At 41.5% G+C, this 23,046-nt stretch overlaps 3 protein-coding genes across 3 annotated transcripts; all 3 read left to right on the top strand.

Annotated features, from left to right (window-relative positions):
* Positions 1-794: 794 nt before the first annotated feature.
* LOC136840397 (uncharacterized) lies at positions 795-6,483 on the top strand. Its single transcript, XM_067107077.1, has 3 exons — positions 795-1,009; positions 1,198-1,480; positions 6,286-6,483. The coding sequence occupies exons 1-3, from the start codon at positions 795-797 to the stop codon at positions 6,481-6,483; spliced, it is 696 nt and encodes a 231-aa protein (XP_066963178.1).
* Positions 6,484-11,125: 4,642 nt separating this feature from the next.
* Positions 11,126-13,742, top strand: LOC136840395 (keratin, type I cytoskeletal 9-like). Its single transcript, XM_067107076.1, has 4 exons — positions 11,126-11,154; positions 11,864-12,145; positions 13,170-13,385; positions 13,511-13,742. Exons 1-4 carry the CDS (start codon positions 11,126-11,128, stop codon positions 13,740-13,742), a joined length of 759 nt encoding a protein of 252 aa, XP_066963177.1.
* A 3,280-nt stretch (positions 13,743-17,022) lies between these two features.
* Positions 17,023-21,262, top strand: LOC136840523 (uncharacterized). Its single transcript, XM_067107174.1, has 5 exons — positions 17,023-17,150; positions 17,428-18,017; positions 18,518-18,713; positions 19,355-19,449; positions 20,147-21,262. The coding sequence occupies exons 1-5, from the start codon at positions 17,081-17,083 to the stop codon at positions 20,165-20,167; spliced, it is 972 nt and encodes a 323-aa protein (XP_066963275.1). The 5' UTR covers positions 17,023-17,080; the 3' UTR covers positions 20,168-21,262.
* Positions 21,263-23,046: the final 1,784 nt, after the last annotated feature.

The raw sequence follows: 23,046 nt of genomic DNA, 5'->3' as shown, positions 1-23,046 counted from the left end.
GAGAAGGAGGGTGGTAGCACGAATGGAAAATGGGGATATGGAGTGTGTGGGGGAAAAAGGTAGGGTGGCAATGTGAATTAAAAATGAAAGGAGGGTGGTAGCGCAAATGGAAAATGGGAATGTGGAGTGAGTGGGTGAAAGAGGGAGGGTGGTAGTGTGAATGGAAAATGGGAAGGAGGGTGGTAGCACGAATGGAAAATGGGAATGTGGTTTGAGTTGGGGAAATAGGAAGGGAGGTAGTATGAGTGGAAAATGGGAGTATCATGCAAGTGAGTGAAATAAGGAATGTGGAATTGCGAGTGAAAAATGGGAATGTGGTGTTGGGGGGACGGGGGAAATACGGAGGGTGGTAGAGTGAGTGGAAAATGGGATTGTGGTGTGAGAGGGGGGAAATAGGGATGGGTTTAGGGTGAATGGAAAATGGGAATGCAGTGCATGTGGGGGATATAGTTAGGGTGGTAGCGTGAATGGAAAATGGGAGTGTGATGTGAGTGGGGGAAATAGGGAATATGGTAGCGTGAATGGATCATAGGATTGTGGTGTGGGTGGTGTGAATAGGTAGGGTGGTAGTTTGAATGGAAAATGGGAATGTGGTGTGAGTGGGAGAAATAGGGAAGGTGATAGGATGAAAGGAAAATGGGAATGTGGTGTGAGTGGGTGAAATAGGGAGGGTTAGGGTGAATGGAAAATGAGAATGTGGTGTGAGTGTGGGAAATAGGGAAGGGGATAGAGTTAATGGAAAATGTGAATGTAGTGTGAGTTGGGGAAAGGGAGGGTGGTAGGGTGAATGGATTATGGGAATGTGGTATGAGTGGGGAAATAGGGATGGTGGTAGTGTGAATGGAAAATGGGAACATATAGTAAGTTGGGGAAATAGGGAGGGTCATAGCGTGAATGGAAAATGGGATTGTGGTGTAAGTGGGAGAAATAGGGATGATTCTAGTGTGAATGCAAAATGGGAATGTAGTGTGAGTGGATGGGGAAATAGGGGAGGTGGTAGCATGAATGGGTAATGGGATTTTGGTGTGGGTGGTGTAGACAGGGAGTGTGGCAGTGTGAATGAAAAATGGGAATGTGGTGTGAGTCGGGGAAATAAGGAAGGTGATAGGTGTAATTGGAAAATGGGAATATGGTGTGAGTGGGGGGAAATAGGGAGGGTGGTAGGGTGAATGGAAAATGAGAATGTGGTCTGAGTAGGGGAAATAGAGAAAGTGACAGGGTGAGTGGAAGATGGGTATGTGGTGTGAGTTGGGGAAATAGGGAGGATGGTAGGGTGAATGAAAAATGGGAATGTGGTGTGAGTGGGGGAAATAGGGATGGTAATAGTGTAAATAGAAAATGGGAACGTGGAGTGTGTGGAAGAAATATGGAGGGTGGTAACATGAATGGAAAATGGGAATGTGGTGTGAGAGGGGGAAATAAAGAGGGTGGTAGTGTGAATAGAAATTGGGATTGTGGTGTGAATGGTGGAAATAGGGAGGTTGGTAGGATCCTTTCTGGTCCCCTTGGCCGGAGGCAAATGTTTCTGTCTCGAGTGGGTTTTTAAACTGGTCCTTTTCGTCATAACGTTCATGTACCTTTCGCTAATGTGAATGGAAAATGGCTGTGTGGAATGAATGGGTGAAACAGGGAGGGTGGTAGTGTGAATGGAAAATGGCAATGTGGAGTGAGTGGAGGAAATAGGGAAGGTGGTAGTGTGAATGGAAAATGGCAATATGGAGCGATTGGGTGAAATAGGGGGAGTGGTAGTGTGAATTGAAAATGGCAATGTGGAGTGAGTTGGGGAAATAAGGAGTGTGGTAGTGTGAATGGAAAATGACAAAGTGGAGTGAGTTGAGGAAATGGGGAGGATGGTAGTGTGAATGGAAAATGAGAATTTGGAGTGAGTGAGGGAAATAGGGAGGGTGGTAGTGTGAATGGAAAATGGCAATGTGCAGAGAGTAGGGGAAACAGGGAGTGTGGCAATGTGAATAGAAAATGGTAATGTGGAGTGAGTGGGGGAAACAGGGAGAGTGGTAGTATGAATGGAAGATGGGAATAAGGAGTTATAGAGGGATGAATAAATTTGTTTGTATTTAGCATTTCCCAACGTTTTTGTGAGAGAGAGAGAGAGAGAGAGAGAGAGAGAGAGAGAGAGAGAGAGAGAGAGAGAGAGAGAGAGAGAGAGAGAGAGTGTCATTGTCGTTAGTGAGTGCTTCGGTTGTTGGAAGAGGGATGAGGGTCTTTAGTTCGAGTTTGTTTACGGTGCTGTCTGTCTGTGCAAATGTCGAGGGAGTTTTTTCGGTTTTGAGTGAGTCTTGAGCTGAGTTCTGTGCAAGGCGGACATTGATGGTGGATTATTGTATGTTTCATGAGTCGTGTGTTTTCCGTTGGATGTCATTGTTGTCTGTGCATGTGTCTCTTCCTTTGCTCGTTTTTTTTGGGTTGAAAGTCTGTTTTCGGTTTTGTTTGTGTAATTTTGTCTACTGTGTTGGTGACCGTGGACAAGTTCATCCATCTCCAGCAACCGAGGATCAGAGTGAGTATTGTATGTGGTTATATGTTCTGTGTATCTGTGTTGTGTATTGTTTTGTGTTTTTTTGTGTTTTTAACGTGGGGCAGCTGGTACAGAGTGAGTTTGGCTGGTAGTGTGGAAGAAGGATGGAAGAGGAACTGGTGAGGGAGAGAGAGGAGAATACGTGGTTGAGGGGTGAGAATGAGAGATTGAGGAGTCAGTTGAGATGGAAAATGGCAAAGAAGAAATGAAAGAGGAGATGAAAGAGGGGGTGAAAGAGTCTGAAGAAAGAATGGGTTAGAGTCTGCAGTAAGCAGGATGCAGGAAATGATGAAGGGAATGTTTAGGAGTTCTTTGGAGAAGGGAATGTCCTCTGGAACGTGTGAAGGGGTAAGAGAGAAAGAAAAGGAGGAAGAAGTGAATGGAAGAAAAAGTGATGTGGGAATAGGAAGTAAGAAACGAGAGAATGAGTAAGGAAAAGGGGTGAGGAAGGAACAGAAATGGGAAAAATGACTGTAAGAAGGGCAAAGGAAGTGAAGGGAGGGGAAGAACTAGTGATGGAGGTGGATGGAAGTGAATGGATAAAAGTGGATAAAAGAGGGGAAGAAGAAATGAGTAAGATGAATGTAAGTGCGGAAGTGGACTCTTTGTATTTGGAAGAGGGATGAAACAGAGTGGGTGATGAGAGTGAAAGTGAGAAAGAATTGGACAATGTGGGAATGTGTGAAAGGTATAATGAGTATGGAAAGGGATGTGCATGATTTCTTTAGGGGTATGAAAGGTTTTGTCAGGATAAGTGGGGAAAGTAAGAGAGTGTGGGAAATGGGAAATGGTTTTGCTTGATATGTATAGGGTTATTATGAGTGTGGGAGAGTGACAAGGTGGAGACTAGTTGACGTATGAAAGCGAGTGTTAAGTATAAGAGGAAGGAATTTGATGAAACCTTGTCACTGTAGTGTAGGCTGGAGACGTGGAAAAGTTTGGGAATGGGATAGTGTGAGTTAGTGGGGGACAGTGCCAGATGGAGTTAGGCTGGCGGAAGGAGAAGAAAAGATGGATGAATGAAAGGTTGGAGAAATTTTGTAGAAGATTAGTGAGCTTGACAGGTTATAAAAAAGCAGAAGAAAGTGTAAGGGCTGGGGTAGATGAGAGAGTGCCAGAGTTTGCTTTTTAGGGATGCAGTGTTGAGGGGGCCCAATGAGAATGGCCGATAGTGTAATAGATAGGAGCAAAAGAGCAAGTAATGTGGAGGTGGCAGTGAGGATGAATGGTGGGTTTGGGAACAACGGGTTGGGGGTTAGGGATAGTAGTGTACAAAGGAAGGTCGATGAGTGGAAGTCGAGCGAAGTGTTTTAGATGTGGAAAGGAAGGAACAAAGAATGAGTGTGAGCTTTAGGAGCGTGTTTCAGGTGTGGGCAATCAGGAGGGAGTGTACGAAAGATAGGGGTTAAATGCTACAGGTGCGGACAATATTGCTAATGGTTGTAGGGGTACCCGAATGAATGTAATATGTGGTGTGGTGAATGGGCATTATGCGAGAATGTGTTCAGAACCGAGAGTGTGTCGAATGTGGAATGGAAGGGCATGTAAGTGTATAGACGACAGAGGTGAGTGGGAAACTGAGTGTGAAGGGGTTCAAATGGGTGATCCTCCAGGAAAGCAGTGCGTGTGATGCATGTACGTGAGGGGTTGTTGCATGAGGGAGGCTTTGCTGGAAAGACTGACGAGTGCATGAAGCAATTTGTTTGATAGAGTATGGCAGAAAACGTAAAGAAAGGGAAGAACGTAAGTGAATGGAATGATCGTAAGTTGTGTGATAGGGTTGTGTGCCAAAGTGAAAATGAGTGAATACTGGATGAATGGGATGGTGAATAGAAAAAGCATATGCGGGTTTGATAAACTGAACGTGTAGGGTGAGTGAATGGTTGGAGATGAGTGAGTAAGAGAGCGTAGCAGTAATATACGAGTTATTGAAAGCATGAATGAATCGTTGCAAGAATTGGAAGGTCAATGAGAGAATGGGATGGGTTAGTTGAAGGGTGGGGAGGTATTTGGGAAATGGGATAGATGAGAGTGTGGATGAAATTGAGAGTGGTAATAGTGAAGAAGATAGGTGAATCTTAGAGAGAATGGGAAAATGTAAATCTGAATGTTGCTGGAAAGAGAGTGAGTCTGAGAGAATGGAAGTGTGAGTTGGAAGAAGGAGTGAGCATGGGTGTTACGTAAGGCGATTTGTGAAAGGTGTTGGTTGGGAAATGCTAAAGGGGAGAATTATAGGGGATGAATAAATTTGTTTGTATTTAGCATTTCCCAACGTTTTTGTGAGTGAGAGAGAAGAGAGCGAGGTCATTGTCGTTAGTGAGCGCTTGGTTGTTGGAAGAGGATGAGGGAAACGGTGGATCTGTCTGGCAAATGTCGAGGAGTTTTTTCAGTTTTGAGTGAGTCTTGAGCTGAGTTCTGTGCAGGGTGGACATTGATGGTGGAATTGTATGTTTCATGAGTCGTGTGTTTTCCGTTGGATGTCATTGTTGTCTGTGCATGTGTCTCTTCCTTTGATTTTTTGGGGTTGAAAGTCTGTTTTCAGTTTTGTTTGTAATTTTATCTACTGTGTTGGCGACCGTGGACAAGTTCATCTGTCTCCCAGCAACCGAGGATCAGAGTGAGTATTGTATGTGGTTATATGTTCTGTGTATCTGTGTTGTGTATCGTTTTTGTGTTTTTTAAATTCCGCCACAGAGTGAGTTTGGGAAAGAGGTAGGGTGGTAGTGTGAATGGAAAATGGGAATGTGGAGTGAGGGGGGGAAACAGAAAGGGTAGTAATATGAGTGGAAAATGGGAATGTGGAGTGAGTGGAGGAAACAGTGAGGGTGGTAGTGTGAGTGGAAAATGGGAATGATGAGTGAGGGGGGAAACATGGAGGGTGGTAGGGTGAATGGAAAATGGGAATATGGAGTGAGGGGAGGAAACAGGTGGGTGATAGTGTAAGTGGACAATGGGAATGTGGTGTAAGTAGGGGAAATAGGGAGGGTGGTAGTGTGAGTGGAAAATGGGAATATTGAGTGAGTTGGAGAAACCGGGAGGGTGGTAGTGTGAGTGGAAAATGGGAATTTAGTGTGAGTGGGGAAAAAGGAGGCTGGTAGTGTAAATGGAAAATGGCAATGTTGTGTTAGTGAGAGAAATATAGAAATTGGTAGTGTTAGTGGAAAATGGGGTTGTGGTATGAGTAGGGAAATAGGGATGGTGGTAGTGTGAGGGGGAAATGGGAATATGGTGTGAGTTGGGGAAATAGGGAGGGTGGTAGTGTAAATGTTAAATGGGAATATTGTGTGAGTTTGGGAAAATAGGGAATGTACAATTATTAGTGGAAAATGGGATTGTGGTGTGAGTGGGGTGAAATAGGCAGGGTGGTAGAGTGAATGGAAAATGGGAATGTGGTGAGAGTGTGGGAAACAGTGAGGGTGGTAGTGTGAATGGAAAACCGGAATATAGTGAGAGTGTGGGAAATAGGGAAGGTGGTAGGGTGAATAGAAAATGGGAATGTGGAGTGAGGGGAAGGAAACAGGGAGGGTGGTATTGTGAGTGGAAGATGGGAATGTAGAGTGGGGAACAGGAGGGTGGGGAGCAGAAAATGGGATTGTGGAGTGGGTGGAAACAGGGAGGGTGGAAGATTGAATGGAAAATATGAATGTGGAGTGAGTTGGGGAGACAGGGAGGGTGGTAGTGCGAGTGGAAAATGGGAATATGGTGAGAGTGAAGGAAATAGGGAATGTGGTTGGGTTTGTGGAAAATAGGATTGTGGTGTGAGTGGGGGAAATAAGGAGGGTGGTGGTGTGAGTGGACAATGGGAATGTGGTGTGAGTAGAGCAAACAGGGAGGGTAGTAGTGTGAATGGAAAATGGGAATATGGTGTGAGTGGAGGAAATGGGGAGGGTGGTAGTGTGAGTGTAAAATGGGAATGTAGAGTGAGTGGAGAAATAGGAGGATGGTAGTGTAAATGGAAAATGGGAATGTTGTGTTAGTGAGGGAAATAAGGAATATGGTAGAGTTATTGGAAAATGGGATTGTGGTATGAGATGGGGAAATAGGGAGGTTGGTAGTTTGAGTGGGAAATAGGAAAATATTGTGAGTTGGGGAAATAGGGAGAATAGCAGTGTAAATGTTAAATGGGAATATTGTATGAGTTTGGGAAAATAGGGAATGTAGACTTGTTAGTGGAAAATGAGATTGTGGTGTGAGTGGGGGAAATAGGGAGGGTGTTAGTGTGAATGGAAAATGGGAATGTGGTGAGAGTGTGTGAAATAGGGAGCGTGGTAGGGTGAATGGAAAATGTGAATGTGAAGTAAGTTGGGGAAAAAGGGAAGGTGATAGGGTGAATGGAAAATCGAAATGTGGTGAGAGTGGAGGAAATAGGGAGAGTGGTAGGGTGAATGGAAAATGGGAATGTCATGTAAGTTATGGAAATAGGGAGAGTGGTAGTGTGAATGGAAAATGGGAATGTGGTGTGAATGGCGGGAAATAGGGAGGGTGGTAGCGTGAATGGAATATGAGAATGTTTTTAGTGTGGGAAACAGGGAGGGTGGTAGCATGAATGGAAAATGGGAATGTGGTGTGAGTGGGGGAAATAGGGAGGGTGGTAGGGTGAATGGAAAATGGGATTGTGGTATGAGATGGAGGAATGGGAAAGGTGGTAGTGCGAATGGAAAATGGGAATTTTGAGTGAGTGGGGGGAAATAGAGATGATGGTAGTGTGAATGGAAAATGGGGATATGGAGTGAGTGGGCGAAACAGGGATGTTGGTATTGTGGATAGAATATGGGAATGTGTATTGAGTGGGGGAAACAGGGAGGGTGGTAGTGTGAATGGAAAATGTGATTGTGATGTAAGTGGTGTAAATAGGGAGGGTGGTAGTGTGTATTGAAAATGGGAATGTGGTGTGAGTTAGGGAAATAGGGAAGGTGATAGGGTGAATGATAAATGGGAATTTGGTGTGAGTGGGGGAATAGGGAGGGTTTTAGGGTGAATGGAAAATGGGAATGGGGAGTGCATTGGGGATATAGGGACGGTGGAAGGGTGAATAGAAAATGGGAATGTGGTGTGAGTGGGGGAAATAGGGAAGGTGGTAAGGTGAATGAAAAATGGGAATGTGGTGTGAATGGGAGAAATAGGGATGGTGGAAGTGTGAATGGAAAATGGGATTTTGATGTGAGCTGTATAAATAGGGAGGGTTGTAGTGTGAATTAAAAATGGGAATGTGGTGTGAGTTGGGGAAATAGGAAAGGTGATAGGATGAATGGAAAATGGGAAGGTGGTGTAGGTGGGGGAAATAGGGAGAGTGGTAGGTTGAATGGAAAATGGGAATGTGGTGTGAGTGGAGGAATGGTGGTAGTATAAATGGAAATTGGGAAAGTTAGAGTGAGTGGGGAAAATAGGGAGGGTGGTAGCATGAATGGAAAATGGCATTGTGGAGTAAGCTTGGGAATTAGGGAGGGTAGTAGCGTGAATGGAAGATGGGAATATGGTGTGAGTGGGCAAAATCCTGATAGTGGTAGTGTGAATAGATTATGGGGTTGTGGTGTGAGTGGTATAAATAGGGAGGGTGGTAGTGTGAGTAGAATAACAGATCGTGCTGTAAGTGGGGGAAATAGGGAAGGTGATATATTGAATGGAAAATGGGAATTTGGTGTGAGTGAGGGAAATATGGATGGTAGTATTTTGAATGGAAAATTAAATTATGGTGTGAGTGGTGTAAATAGGGAGGGTGGTAGTGTGAATGGAAAATGGGAATGTGGTGTGAGTGGCAGAAATAGGGATGGTGTTAGTGTGAATGTATAATGGGATTGTTGTGTGAGTAGTGTAGATAGGGAGGGTGGTAGTGTGAATAGAAAATGGAAATGTGGTTTGACTTGGGGAAATAGGGAAATTGGTACTGTGAATGGAAAATGGGATTTTGTTGTGAGTGGGGGAACGAGGGAGGGTGGTAGGGTGAATGGAAAATAGGAATGTTGTGTGAATGGGGGAAATATGGATGGTGGTATTTTGAATGGAAAATAGGATTGTGGTGTGAGTGGTGTAAATAGGGAGGATGGTATTGCGAATGGAAAAATGGAAAGTCATGTGAGTGGGGGAAATGGGGAAGGTGATAGGGTGAATGGAAAATGGGAATGTGGTGTGAGTGGTAAATGGGGAGGGTGGTAGGGTGAATTGAAAATGGGAATGTGGTGTGAGCGGGGGAAATAGGGATGGTGGTAGTGTGAATGGAAATAGTATTGTGGTGTAAGTGGTATAAATGGTGTAAATAGGGAAGGTGCTAGAGTGAATGGAAAGTGGGAAAATAATGTGAGAGGGGGAAACCAGGAGGGTGGTAGGGTGAATAAGAAATGGGAATGTGGTGTGAGTGGGGAAAATGTTGAGGGTTTTAGGGTAAATGGAAAATGGGAATATGGAGTGTGCTGAGGAAATAGGGACGGTGGTAGGGTGAATAGAAAATGGGAATGTGGTGTGAGTTTGGGAAATAGGGAGGGTGGGAGTTTGAATGGAAAATATAATTGTGGTGTGAGTGGTGTAAATATGGAGGGTGGTAGTGTGAATGGAAATTAAGAATGTGGCGTGAGTGTGGGAAATAGGGATGGTGGTAGTGTGAATGTACAGTACAATGGGATTGTGGTGTGAGTAGTGTAAATAGGGAGGGTGGTAGTGTGAATGGAAAATGGAAATGTGATGTGAGTGGGGGAAATAGGGATGGTGGTAGGGTGAATGGAAAAGGGAATGTGGTGTGAGTGGGGGAAATAGGGAGGGTGGTAAGGTGAATGGGAAATGGGAATGTGGTGTGAGTGGGGGCAATAGGGATGGTGGCAGTGTGAATGGAAAATGGGAATGTGGTGAGTGGGGAAATAAGGAGGGTGGTAGTTTGAATGGGAAATGGGAATGTGGTGTGAGTGGGGGCAATAGGGATGGTGGAAGTGTGAATGGAAAATGGGATTGTTGTGTGAGTGGTGTAAATAGGGAGGGGATTAGTGTGAATAAATAATGTGAATGTGGTGTGAGTGGGGGAAATACGGAGGTTGGCAGTGTGAATGGAAAATGGGAATGTTTTGTGAGTTGGGGAAATAGGGATGGTTTGAGGGTGAATAGAAAATGGGAATGCGGAGTGAGTGGGGGAAATGTGGAGGGTGGGAGGGTGGATTTAAAATGCAAATGTGGTGTGAGTGATGGAAATATGGAGGGCGGTTGTGTGAATGGAAAATGTTAATGTGGAGTTAGTGGGGGAAATAGGGAGTTTGGTAGTGTGATTGGAATATGGGAATGTTTAGTGAGTGGGGGAAATAGGGAGTGTGGTGGTGTGAATGGAAAATGGGAAGGAGGGTGGTAGCGCAAACGGAAAATGGGAATGTGGAGTAAATGGGGGAAACAGGGAGGGTGGTAGTGTAAATTGAAAATGGTAAGGAGGGTGGTAGCACAAATGGAAAATGGGAATGTGGAGTGATTTGGGAAATAGTGAATTTGGAAGAGCGAGTCTAAAATGGGAATGTGGTGTGGTGTGTGGAGGAAATAGGGAGGGTGGTAGCATAAATAGAAAATGGGACTGCAGTGTGAGTTGGGGAAATATGGAGGATTTTAGGGTGAATGTTAAATGGGAATGTGTTGTGAGTGTGAGAAATAGGGAGGCTGGTAACGTGAATGGAAAATGGGAATGTGGTGTTAATGGTGTAAGTAGGGATGGTGGTAGTGTGAATTGAAAATGATAATGTGGTGTGAGTGGGAGAAATACGGAAAGTGATATGGTGAATGGAAAATTGGAATGTTGTGTGAGTGGGGGAAATAGAAGTAGTAGTGTGAATGGAAAATGGGAATGTGGTGTGAGTGGGGGAAATAGGAATGGTGGAAGTGTGAATGGAAAATGGGATTGTGGTGTGACTGGTATGAATAGGGAAGTTTTCAGTGTGAGTGGAAAATGGGAATGTGGTGTGAGTTGGCAAAATAGGGAAGGTGATAGGTTGACTAGAAAATGGCAATCTGGTGTGATTGGGGGAATTATGGAGGGTGGTAGGGTGAATGGAAAATGGGATTGTGGTCTGAGTGGTGTAAATAGGGAGGGTGGTAGTGTGAATTGAAAATGGGAATGTGGTGTGAGTGGGGGAAATAGGAGTGTGGTACCGTGAATGGAAAATGGGAATGTGGTGTGAATGGGTTTAATATGGAGGGTGGTAGCGGGAATGGAAGACGGGAATATGCTGTGAGTGGGCGAAACAGGGATGGTGGTAGTGTGAATGGATAATGGGATTGTGGTGTGAGTGATATTAATAGGGAGGGTAGTAAAGTTAATGGAAAATGGGATAGTGGTGTGAGTGGGGGAAATAGGGAAGTTGATAGGTTGAATGGAAAATGGGAATATGGTGTGAGTGTGGGAAATAGAGAGGGTGGTAGTGTGAATGGAAAATGGGATTGTGGTGTTAGTGGTGTAAATACGGAAGGTGGTAGTATGATTGGAAAACGGAAATATGGTGTGAGTGGGGGAAGTAGGGATGGTGGTAGTGTGAACGTATAATGGGATTGTGGTATAAGTGGTCTGAACGTATAATGGGATTGTGGTATGAGTGGTGTAAATAGAGAGCCTGGTAGTGTGAATGGAAAATGGGAATGTGGTGTGAGTGGGGAAATAGGTAAGGTGATAAGATGAATGGAAAATGGGATTTTGTTGTGAGTGGGGGAAATAGGGAGGGTGGTAGGGTGAATGAAAAATGTGAATATGGTGTGAGTGGGGTAACAGGGATGGTGGTAGTGTGAATGGAAAATGGGATTTTGGTGTGAGTGGTGAAAATATTGAGGGTGGTAGTGTGATTGGAAAATAGGGATGTGGTGCGAGTGGGTGAAACAGGGAATGTGATAAGGTGGTAGGGTGAATGGAAAATGTGAATGTTGTGTGAGTGGGGAAACAGGGATGGTGGTAGCGTGAATGGGAAATGGGATTGTAGTGGGAGTGGGGGAAATAGGGAGGGTGGTAGCGTGAATGGTTGATGGTAATGTGGTTTGAGTAGAGCAAAATTGGGATGGTGGTAGTGTGAACGGAAAATGGGATTATGGTGTGAGTGGTGTAAATAGGGAGGGTGGTAGTGTGAATGGAAAATGGGATTGTGGTGTGAGTGGGGGAAATAGGGAAGGTGATAGGGTGAATAGAAAATGGGGATGTGATGTGAATGGGGGAAATACGGATGATGGTAGTGTGAATAGAAAATGGGATTGTTGTGTGAGTGGTGTAAATAGGGAGGGTGGTAATGTGAATGGAAAATGGGAATGTGGTGTGAGTTGAGGAAATAGGGATGGTGGTAGTCTGAATGTATAATGGGATTGTGGTGTGAGTGGTGTAAATAGGGAAGGTGGTAGTGTGAATGGAAAATGTGAATGGGGTTTGAGTGGGGGAAATTGGGAAGGTGATGGGGTGAATGGAAAATGGGAATATTGTGTGAGTGGGGGAAATTGGGAGGGTTATAGGGTGAATGGAAAACGGGAATGTGGTGTGAGTAGGGGAAATAGGGATGGTGGTAGTGTGAATGGAAAATGGGATTTTGGTGTGAGTGGGGGAAATAGGGAGGGTGGTAGTGTGAATGGAAAATTAGAATGTGGTGTGAGTGGGCAAATAGTGAAGGTGATTGGGTGAATGGAAAATGGGATTACTGTGTGAGTGGGGGAAATAGGGAGGGTTATAGATTGAATGGAAAATGAGAATGTTGTGTGAGGGAAATAGGGATGGTGGTAGTGTGAATGGAAAATTGGATTTTGGTGTAAGTGGGGGAAATAGGGAGGGTGGTAGTGTGAATGATTGGATTTTGGTGAAGTGGGAATGAGTGTGAATGGAGAATGAGAATGTTGTGTGTGAGTGGGAAATAGGGAAAGTGACTGGGTGAATGGAAAATGGGAATGTGGTGTGGGGGAAATAGGGAGGGTGGTAGGATGAATGGAAATTGGGAAATGTGGTGTGAGTGGGGAAATAGGGAGGGTGGTAGTGTGAATGGAAAATGGGATTGTGGCGTGACTGGTGTAAATAGGGAGGGTGGTAGTGTGAATGGAAAATGGGAATGTGTTGTGAGTGGGGAAATAGGGAAGGTGGTAGGGAGAATGGAAAATGGGAATGCTGTGAGTTGGGAAATAGAGAGGGTTTTAGGGTGAATGGAAAATAGTGAATGTGGAGTGAGTGGGGGAAATAGGGATGGTGGTAGTGTGAATGGAAAATGGGAATGTTGTGTGATAGGGGGCAATAGGGATGGTGGTAGTGTGAACATATAATGGGATTGTGGTATGAGTGGTGTAAATAGAGAGCCTGGTAGTGTGAATGTAAAATGGGAATGTGGCGTGAGTGGGAAAATAGGTAAGGTGATAAGGTGATTGGAAAATGGGATTTTGGTGTGAGTGGGGGAAATAGGGAGGGTGGTAGGGTGAATGGAAAATGTGAATGTGGTGTGAGTGGGGAACAGGGATGGTGGTAGTGTGAATGGAAAATGGGATTTTGGTGTGAGTGGTGTAAATATTGAGGGTGGTAGTGTGAATGGTAAATAGGAACGTGGTGCGAGTGGGTTGAAACAGGGAATGTGATAAGGTGGTAGGGTGAATGGTAAATGCGAATGTAGTGTGAGTGGGGAAACAGGAATGGTGGTAGTGTAAATGGGAAATGGGATTGTAGTGGGAGTGGGGGAAATAGGGAGGGTGGTAGCGTGAATGGTAGATGGGAATGTGGTTTGAGTGGGCAAAATTGGGATGGTGGTAGTGTGAACGGAAAATGGGATTATGGTGTGAGTTGGGGAAATAGGGAAGGTGATAGGGTGAATAGAAAATGGGGATGTGATGTGAATGGGGGAAATATGGATGATGGTAGAGTGAAAAGAAAATGGATTGTTGTGTGAGTGGTGTAAATAGGGAGGGTGGTAGTGTGAATGGAAAATGGGAATGTGGTGTGAGTTGAGGAAATAGGGATGGTGGTAGTCTGAATGTATAATGGGACTGTTGTGTGAATGGTGTAAATAGGGAGGGTGGTAGTGTGAATGGAAAATGTGAATGTGGTTTGAGTGGGGGAAATAGGGAAGGTGATGGGGTGAATGGAAAATGGGAATATTGTGTGAGTGGGGGAGATAGGGAGGGTTATAGGGTGAATGGAAAACGGGAATGTGGTGTGAGTAGGGGAAATAGGGATGGTGGTAGTGTGAATGGAAAATGGGATTTTGGTGTGAGTGGGGAAATAGGGAAAGTGATTGGGTGAATGGAAAATGGGAATGTGGTGTGAGTGTGGGGAAATAGGGAGGGTGGTAGGATGAATGGAAATTGGGAATGTGGTGTGAGTAGGGGAAATAGGGAGGGTGGTAGTGTGAATGGAAAATTGGAAGGTGGTGTGATTGGGAAAATAGTGATGGTGATTGGGTGAATGGAAAATGGGATTACTGTGTGAGTGGGGGAAATAGGGAGAGTTATAGATTGAATGGAAAACGGGAATGTGGTGTGAGGGAAATAGGGATGGTGGTAGTGTGAATGGAAAATTGGATTTTCGTGTAAGTGGGGGAAATAGGGAGGGTGGTAGTGTGAATGAAAAATGGGAATGTGGTGTGAGTGGGGAAATAAGGAAAGTGATTGGGTGAATGGAAAATGGGAATGTGGTGTGAGTGGGGGAAATAGGGAGGGTGGTAGGATGAATGGAAATTGGGAATGTGGTGTGAGTGGGGGAAATAGGGATGGTGGTAGTGTGAATGGAAAATTGGATTTTGGTGTAAGTGGGTGAAATAGGGAAGGTGGTAGTGTGAATGAAAAATGGGAATGTGGTGTTAGTGGGGAAATAGGGAAAGTGATTGGGTGAATGGAAAATGGGAATGTGGTGTGAGTGGGGGAAATAGGGAGGGTGGTAGGATGAATGGAAATTGGGAATGTGGTGTGAGTGGGGGAAATAGGGATGGTGGTAGTGTGAATGGAAAATGGGATTGTGGTGTGACTGGTGTAAATAGGGAGGGTGATAGTGTGAATGGAAAATGGGAATGTGTTGTGAGTGGGGGGGAAATAGGGAGGGTGGTAGGGTGAATGGAAAATGGGAATGTGCTGTGAGTTGGGGAAATAGAGAGGGTTTTAGGGTGAATGGAAAATGGGAATGTGGAGTGAGTGGGTGAAATCGGGATGGTGTAGTGTGAATGGAAAATGGAAATGGGAAATATCGAGGGTGTTGGGGTGAATGGAAAATGGGAATATGGTGTGATGTGGGGAAATAGGGCAGGTCTTGGGGTGAATGGAAAATGTAAATATGGAGTGAGTGGTGTAAATAGGGAGGGTGATAGCGCAGATGGAAAATGGGAATGTGGAGTGAGTTGGGGAAATAGGGAGGGTGGTAGCACGAATGGAAAATGGGAATATGGAGTGTGTGGGGGAAATAGGGAGGGTGGTAGTGTGAATGGAAAATGGGATTGTGGTGTGAGGTGTCTAAATAGGAAGGGTGATAGCACGAATGGAAAATGGAATGTGGTGTGATTGGGGGAAATAGGGGGGGGGTGGTAGGGTGAATGGAAAATGGAAGTATTATGTGAGTGGTGTAAATAGGGAGGGTGGTAGTGTAAATGGAAAATGGGAATGTCATGCGAGTTAGGGAAATAGGGAATGTGGAAGTCCGAGTGGAAAATGGGAATTGGTGTGAGTTTGGGGAAATTGGGAGGGAGGTAGTTTGAATAGAAAATTGGATTGTTGTGTGAGTGGTGTAAATAGGGATGGTGGTAGTGTGAATGGAAAATGAGAATGTGGTGTGAGTGGGGGAAATATGGAGGATGGTAATGTGAATAGAAAATGGTGTTGTGGTGTGAGTAGGGGAAGTAGCGACGGTGGGAGTGTGAATGGAAAATTGGAATGTTGTGTGAGTGGGGGAAACAGGGAGGGTGGTTGTGTGAATAGAAAATGGGAATGCAGTGTGAGTGATGTAAACAGGGAGGGTGGTAGTGTGAATGGAAAATGGGAATGTGTTTGAGTGGGTGGAATAGGGAGGGTGGTAGTGTGAATAGAAAATGGGATTGTGGTGTGAGTAGGAGAAATAGAGAAAATGGGAATGTGGTGTGAATGGGGAAATTGGTAATGTGGTGGTGTAAGCAGAAAATGGGAATGTGGTGTTAGTTGCTGAAGTGAAGAGTTGCAAAGCAAAAGAGGCGTGCTTTGCAACTCTTCACTTTATATTTCCAATAAATTTTTGATGCAGTATTGTTTTTTTCTGTCTTCGGTAAATACAGTTTAAGCCATCTACGAGTTTCTTACCTCCACGTGTGCTCTGAATGGTACTAGGCATTGCTATTAAAAATGTGCTTTTACCGCGTGAGCCTCGTATGTAATTGCCAATGTTTCTGATATACTTGAATAAAAAAAAAGATATGTCAACTAAGCCTTCAGCTTAGTAAACTATCAAAACATGTAACTTTCATTTCCTGAATAAGGTAACTGCCCTAAAATATTTAACAAAAATATATGCTTCTAAAATAAGCTATTTGTTTTGGTTGTCAAATTACCGGGTGTTAAAGAAACCAGATCTCAGTTTACCAGATAGTCTAAATAAAAAGTGAAATCGCCTGGATAAAAAAAAGTCAAAATACCTAGAACCATATATATCTATATATATATGCATATATATATATATATATATATACCATATATATATATATATATATATATATATATATATATATATATATATATCAGTGTATGTATGTATATATGTATATTTTGCTGCAAACAAAGATATTGGTGATAATTATCGTTCATTTGAAAATCATGGGGGAATTCGAAATATTTGTTACATTTTCAACGTTTTATTTTTCTTGGTGTTTAAAGACAGCCGGATACAGATATGTAAATTCGCATACTATGTATAGTTGTTTCTTCCATCAATCCGCGTGCTTTATCAAATGAAAAATCTTGTTCCATATTTTTGTCGATATATGTATATACATATATACATACACATACATATATATATATATATATATATATATATATATATATATATATATATATATATATATATGTATGTATATATATATATATATATATATATATATATATATATATATATATATATATATATATATATATATATATATACATATATATATATATACATACATACATACATACATACATACACATACATACATACATACATACATATAAATATGTTTCATATTATGAGAACTGACGACTTCCGTCTACAAACGATTTAAGAGGCGAAAGTGGTAGGTGACAGGACATGACTATAACTTTATAGGATTAAAACAATAAAGGAATGATGAATACAATGAATATATGTCTTGGATTCTCCCAAATAGCTCGTGAAAGCGTATCGTTTTGTTGAATGCTCGGAGTTGTTATCTCTGAGCTAATGAAAAAAAAAAAAAATGATTCGTATCATTAACTTCTATTGGCGGAGAATATTGAGTTGCCACGTAATAAAAATCACAATTGCGGCCTCCTATTGGTTGAAGAGTTCGGGGAGAATTTAGTTTCTGTTTGTTTTCAATACTGCTGAAGTTCTCTCATAAGCCGGAAGGTTTTACACAGTCTATCCTAATTTTTCAGTGGTAGAGGATGAAAGTCACTTCCATTGCGCTTCTGTTGGTGATGTTCACATGCACATCACCTTCGGAGATACCTGAAGGTAAGAAGTCACACGGACATTGTTGTGAAAGAAATCGAAACGCACGTACACCTCTTCTTAGATTGCTGAAAAGTTAAATCTTATACCGGTGTTTCAATTCTAAATTGCGCTTACCAAAAAGTGGTTTATCTTATGAAAGACTTCGAAAAAAAGTATCTAGTCAGTTTTCCAAAAGCGCAAGGTTTGATCCGAATTTGTGCATACTGAAGTAGTATGTATAGATTTTATCTGATTTATGGAACCATGAATTGATGCTCAGTTGTTTCCGTTGGCACAGGTTGCTTTGTAAGGGAAGAGATCTCTGAAGATATCGCTTTTGAATCCATGGAATTCCTGGCATTTTGCTGCAGCGAATCAGGTCGAGAAATAAATATCTTTTTGATGTGCAACGAAGAAAGCGTGGTCATCCTGCAGATTAGTTCTTCCCAAATTCAAGTTTCTTCATCGAGAAATAAGAGTTGGAGTTTCACTGAAAATCTTCAATATGAATCCAGTGGCTGGCAGAGGTTACTATTAAATCTGTATGGAAATATTACGCTAAAAGTAGGCAAAAATGAGTTAATTGTGCCTTCAATTATGACCTTGGGCTGCGAAATCAAGGAAGTCAAGATCGGGAACGGGAAATTCACGAGGATGTGTCCAAAGGGGACGCCCTCTTGGAGGGTGGAAGGGTCAAGAGGAGTGGAAGTTCCTCTCATAGGGAAACTTGGTGGAAAGAGCGAGCACCTCTTAGCCTTATTTTCCTTGATGCCCGTCAATCCAGTCATTCGAATCCAAGATGAAGAAATCTCTCTGGGAAAGGATTTAAAAGGATTATTGAAAATCATATTAACAACAGAAAATGAAACAGGGAAGATAGATCTGTTGGTAAGTTTACTTGTAGGATGAAATTGTAGTAAGCCCTCTTTTCCCTAACTAACTGGCTAAGTACAGCGTTCGTCGTTTGGTTATGATAAAAGAGTCCCTTTGATTTACCTCTCTTATTTCTTGTTTTTTGCTGTTCTCTCCTGCCTCTGACGCTCCTTCTTACATCAAGTTATTTTAGAGAAGTCTTACCGACGACGCCTATCATACACAATTTGTTTCAAACTTCACAACCAGGGGCGGGGTTTCTGCATCCTCAGTTCAAAATCAACCAGACCTCCAGCTCACATCATATTCCTCCAGGGCTCTTTAGCGATATTACAGAAAAGTGGCTCATATAGTTCTCTGTCTTTTTTTTTAAGTTGCTGACCCTTGAAACACCTTCAGTCCGTCTAAAGGAAGGTTAACATCGTAAACATCAAATAAGTTCGGTTTTTAAATTTCCAGTTCTGAAGAACATCATGGCTTCATCATGGCAAGTGACTCATCTTAAATGATTTCAGTTTGAGACTGTTCCACATCTTATGACGAAAACATTCATGAAACTTCCATCCGTGATGAATGTCACCGGAAAACTCCATGAGAAGTTCCTGCTCATGCAAAATATGACTGACGAAGACAACATGACACATAGCATACCTACAGACTGTGGAAAGGCAACGGGCGCAAACCTCTACCTTCACAGCAATGTAAATCCGGGTACGTTGCTTTTATGGTCAGACGTTTGTATGTTAGGGAACATGTATCTAATTATGAATTAAAGAGCTGACAATGTATAGTTACTCGTTCAGTGAGATTTAATATTTCTGGTGTATTCCTTTCTTTAAGGCTTAAAACTCCTTTCAAGTAATCTCCCTCAATTCTGTCGCTGGGATGTCAACGGGAAGGAAAGGAGGAAGGACGAGGCTGAACCAGTAAACAATCTATAGCCCATCAGCTTCCTCAAGGGAAAGGAGATATAAGAATCTGGGAAAACAGAAGCAGGGAGAGAATTCCAAAGCTTGGCACAGAAGGGAAAGAAACAATTGAAGTAATTTTGTCAATGAGGGAAGATTTGGTTTGGGGGATGTTACGAGGTGATTTGACAGGAGTTAGCCTTCTTTGGTCCCACATGAAAATGCCAGCAGTAGCAGTTCAATGAATGTGTTAAAGATAAATTAATTTTATTCTTCTAACATTAATATTACATATATATCCATATATATATATATATATATATATATATATATATATATATATATATATATATATATATATATATATATATATATATACATACAGTATATGAGTGTGTATGTGTGCGTATATGTGTGTGTAATATTTCAGTAAATTTTTTTCAGATATTCAGATCTATGTTGCAAGTGTAACATTAGCCTTGATAGTATTCAGCTTATGCCTCATGATTCATCATCTGCGAAGGATGAGTGAAGCGACGGTAAGCACATTGGTTGACCGTGGCTTATTGTTGTCAAATCTGAACTGATATTCTTGAATTTCAGAAAAGTTTAAAACCTACAAATTATGTGATCTCTCAGATTAAATACCTTAACGCTACTGACCTCCTCCAAAACCTAAGACTAAGCACATTTTTATGAGTTTTAATTGCTAATTGTTTGATTATTTTTTGTGCAAAAAATTGTAACATAACTTTATTAATGTATCCATTTGCCTTTTTCGTCTGAAAGCATCTTCGATTATTTAGAAATGTTACAGAGTAAGACCAGCATATTTTTTTTTGTCTCAGTAAATGACTGAAATGCTTTCATTTTCATGAAAAATTGGAATGAACACTGTTTCGTGTCCTTTCGTGTATTATAAATGTAAGATTTCAAGTCTCACTTTATATAGGCATCTTATGCAAAGGAACGCGTTATCAGTATCAAATTACCGTTAAACTATAAGGTAAATGTTGTGAACAATGTAATGGAAAGATTAACAAACATGACAGATAAATAGATTTATAGGCAAGCACAAATATTACGCGAGAATGAAAATTTTCTTTTCAAATAATCTTCAACGTTTTAAATATACTCTGAACAGCAAGACGTTGATTCTTTCTTATTGAGTTATAAATTGAGTGGCCTCTCAAAATGAATGACATTGATCAATAGCAAGCATGTATGACTTTTCAGGTACTTTATCTGATGACATAAAGCTGCTGCCCGAAGCAGCTGAAAGAATCCTGTGACAACGAGCAGCCGATGTTTTCATACAACGACCAAGGAGAGTGCATCTGCTGTATGGTTACCAAAAGAAATATGAAAGCAGCACTGCAGAGGAAGAAGAAGCAGCCGTTTTCTGTCAGTAAAGCTTCGACTGAGGCGTGTGATTAATCTTAATGGACACAGGACTAAGATATATTTAAATTTATGGAAAAAATAGCAATCTTGTTTTATACAGTATATTCATGAAAAATCTTAATAAGAATTAAAATCTTAGCAGCAATGACAACGAGAAGTGTCCTTTTGTAAAGATTGTTGTTGAATATTTCAGTGCTGGTGCACACATAGGCACAATACATTTATGGGAACGAGCCAGGGTCATTCCTGCCTTGGCCGGGGACCGAACCCAAGCCCTCTTGCCTGAAAGACGATCACCCTCATAGAGACAGACAGACAGACAAAGCGCCAATAGCTCTGGGTCTGGTCCTTATCAATAACACATCCTCTTGAGACGAAGGAACTCAAGTCCTGGGAACAAAACAGGCCAGAAAGAGGGGATTCTTATCTGATCACTTCCTGTTCAAAAATAGCAAAAACACTCTGAAACACCATCACGGATGTTTCCCTCGCATCCACATTCTTCTTCAGATAGATAAGAAAAAGAACGTAAATGATATGGCAGCTGTGACCGCCATCTTATCACCTCCTGTTTGGAATTTACTATTCTACGATAGAGTTCATAAACACATTCGATGAAAACAAGGAAGCTGTAACTCTCCTTTCCACAATCCCTGTTCCTGATACTTAAAATTCATCAGCATAGGCAGTGACAGCTGTTTGTATCTTTATGCTCTTTTCTATCGAGGGGAACCGGAAAGGAAAAGAAAGTAAGTAGAAAAGGAAAAGGTGGAAGAGACTTACCAATTAAGGCGGATATTTTTGGTAAGCATTATAACACTGGATTTTGAAAAATAAAAAGATGTTGAAATAATGGATGAATCTGAAAAATAATAAACAAAAACATAAAAATAAAAAGATGTAATAATGGATGGATCTGAAAAATAATAAAAAATATAAAGTAGATGACATCTGATTCCTGATCCAGATGAAGAAATGAATTTCTATGGTAATTCATTCCTAAGGTACCTCTAGGAAACATGGAAGATGGAATTTGGGAAGACATGGGGCAACATCATTGTTAATTGACCGCAATAATCAAAAGCTGATTGTCAGGTGGACATCAGGTTAAAATGAAATATCATGATTGTCTGTTGTTTACAAAAGCAGAAAGGTTATCTGCTAGACTGACGATAGAGGGAAATAAAGCAGGGAGGTTGACTGTTGCTTACGTACTGCTAAACTGAAGAAGTGAGAAAGAAAATAGAAAGACCACATTTTTTTACCAATATCACGAAAGTTAATTGCTGAACTGCTCTGGGAGATGCGAAAAAGCGATATTTCTAACTGATCACAATAGAGCCAGAGCTAATTGATGGACAAACTATGGAAAGCAATAATGGAGTGTATTATTAGTTGACAGCTACTGAGCAAAGGTTCATCGCTGGACTGGCCGTAAAAGGTTACAATAAAGCTAAAAGTTAATTGCTAGATTGTTATTGTAGGTTCAAGAGGGGCGGAATTGTCAGTTCATTACAACAGAGACAGAGCTGATTTCTTAGATTTAGAGAAACGAAAGTAATTTGTTGGTTTCTGCCGGGCGAGAGATAATTGAAGCTAAAAAGCAATATACGACGTTACTGTGCAGTCGACATTTTCATTGAGATGATCGATAATGTATTTTCATTTCTGCCAGAAAACATTTACCATGAAAATTTGTTCCTTATAATAAGAGAATCATCAGTGGATGTTATAAAACTATTAGAAAAAGAGGATATGGATTCTAAGACCATTATTATCGTGTTTTATGCTCTGTGCACACGTATGTACGCATATAAGCATGTATATGTGAAACTGGTACTGATTAATGCTCGTTATATGACAGGTTACACCAAATGAAATTACATGGACATATAGGATTTTAAACTGTTTTCAGAACAAGTTTTAATATACACATCCTAAGTTGTGTCGTTTGCTTAAACACTGTAGAAGATGAACAACCCTTAATATTAATATTGAGAATTGCTGTATGAACGATTCTTGTCTCAGTCCTGTCAGCAAATGAATAAGAGACAGAGAAGGAAAAAGCCCGATCAGGTCAACATCCGCTATGACCGGAAGAGATCTGAGAACGTTCAGCAGAAGAGGAAATGAAGCTAAAATGAAAGCATAAATACAACATCCACAAAAAGATCATTATAATGATACTGCCACATACAAACAATGACATTTACCGAGTACGAGAGCCTCATTAGTGTTTGATGACTCGTCTCGAAATCAGCAAACCTTGGGAAATTGGTGTGGAATCCTTCTTCAAAAAAGGAATGAGAGGATAGAGAGAGGATTATACTCAAAACTCTTCCCTTTCAAGGAGGCATTTCACGTAAAAACAATTATAACGAAAGAGTCAAAATTAGTCGAACTTTTTATTTTGCAGCGAGTGATTTGATGATCGCGAAGAAAGTATAGTATTTGTCTTAAAATAAATGTATTTTTTTTTATTTTAGTTAGTCATGTGATGATCTCAAAGGATGTATGGTATTCATCCTAAATTGAGGTGAATTTTAAAAATTCAAGCTAGTTGTGCAATGATCTCAAAGGATGTATAGTATTCATCCTAGAATGAAGGTGATTTTTTCTTTATTCAAATTAGTCAAGCAATGATCTCAAAGGATGTATGGTATTCATCCTAAATTAAGGTGAATTTTTAAAATTCAAATTAGTCATGTGATGATCTCGAAGGATGTATGGTA

Source organism: Macrobrachium rosenbergii, chromosome 7, assembly GCF_040412425.1.
Source record: "Macrobrachium rosenbergii isolate ZJJX-2024 chromosome 7, ASM4041242v1, whole genome shotgun sequence".
Taxonomy (NCBI): Eukaryota; Metazoa; Arthropoda; class Malacostraca; order Decapoda; family Palaemonidae; genus Macrobrachium; species Macrobrachium rosenbergii.
This window is presented reverse-complemented; position numbering and strand designations above follow the sequence as displayed.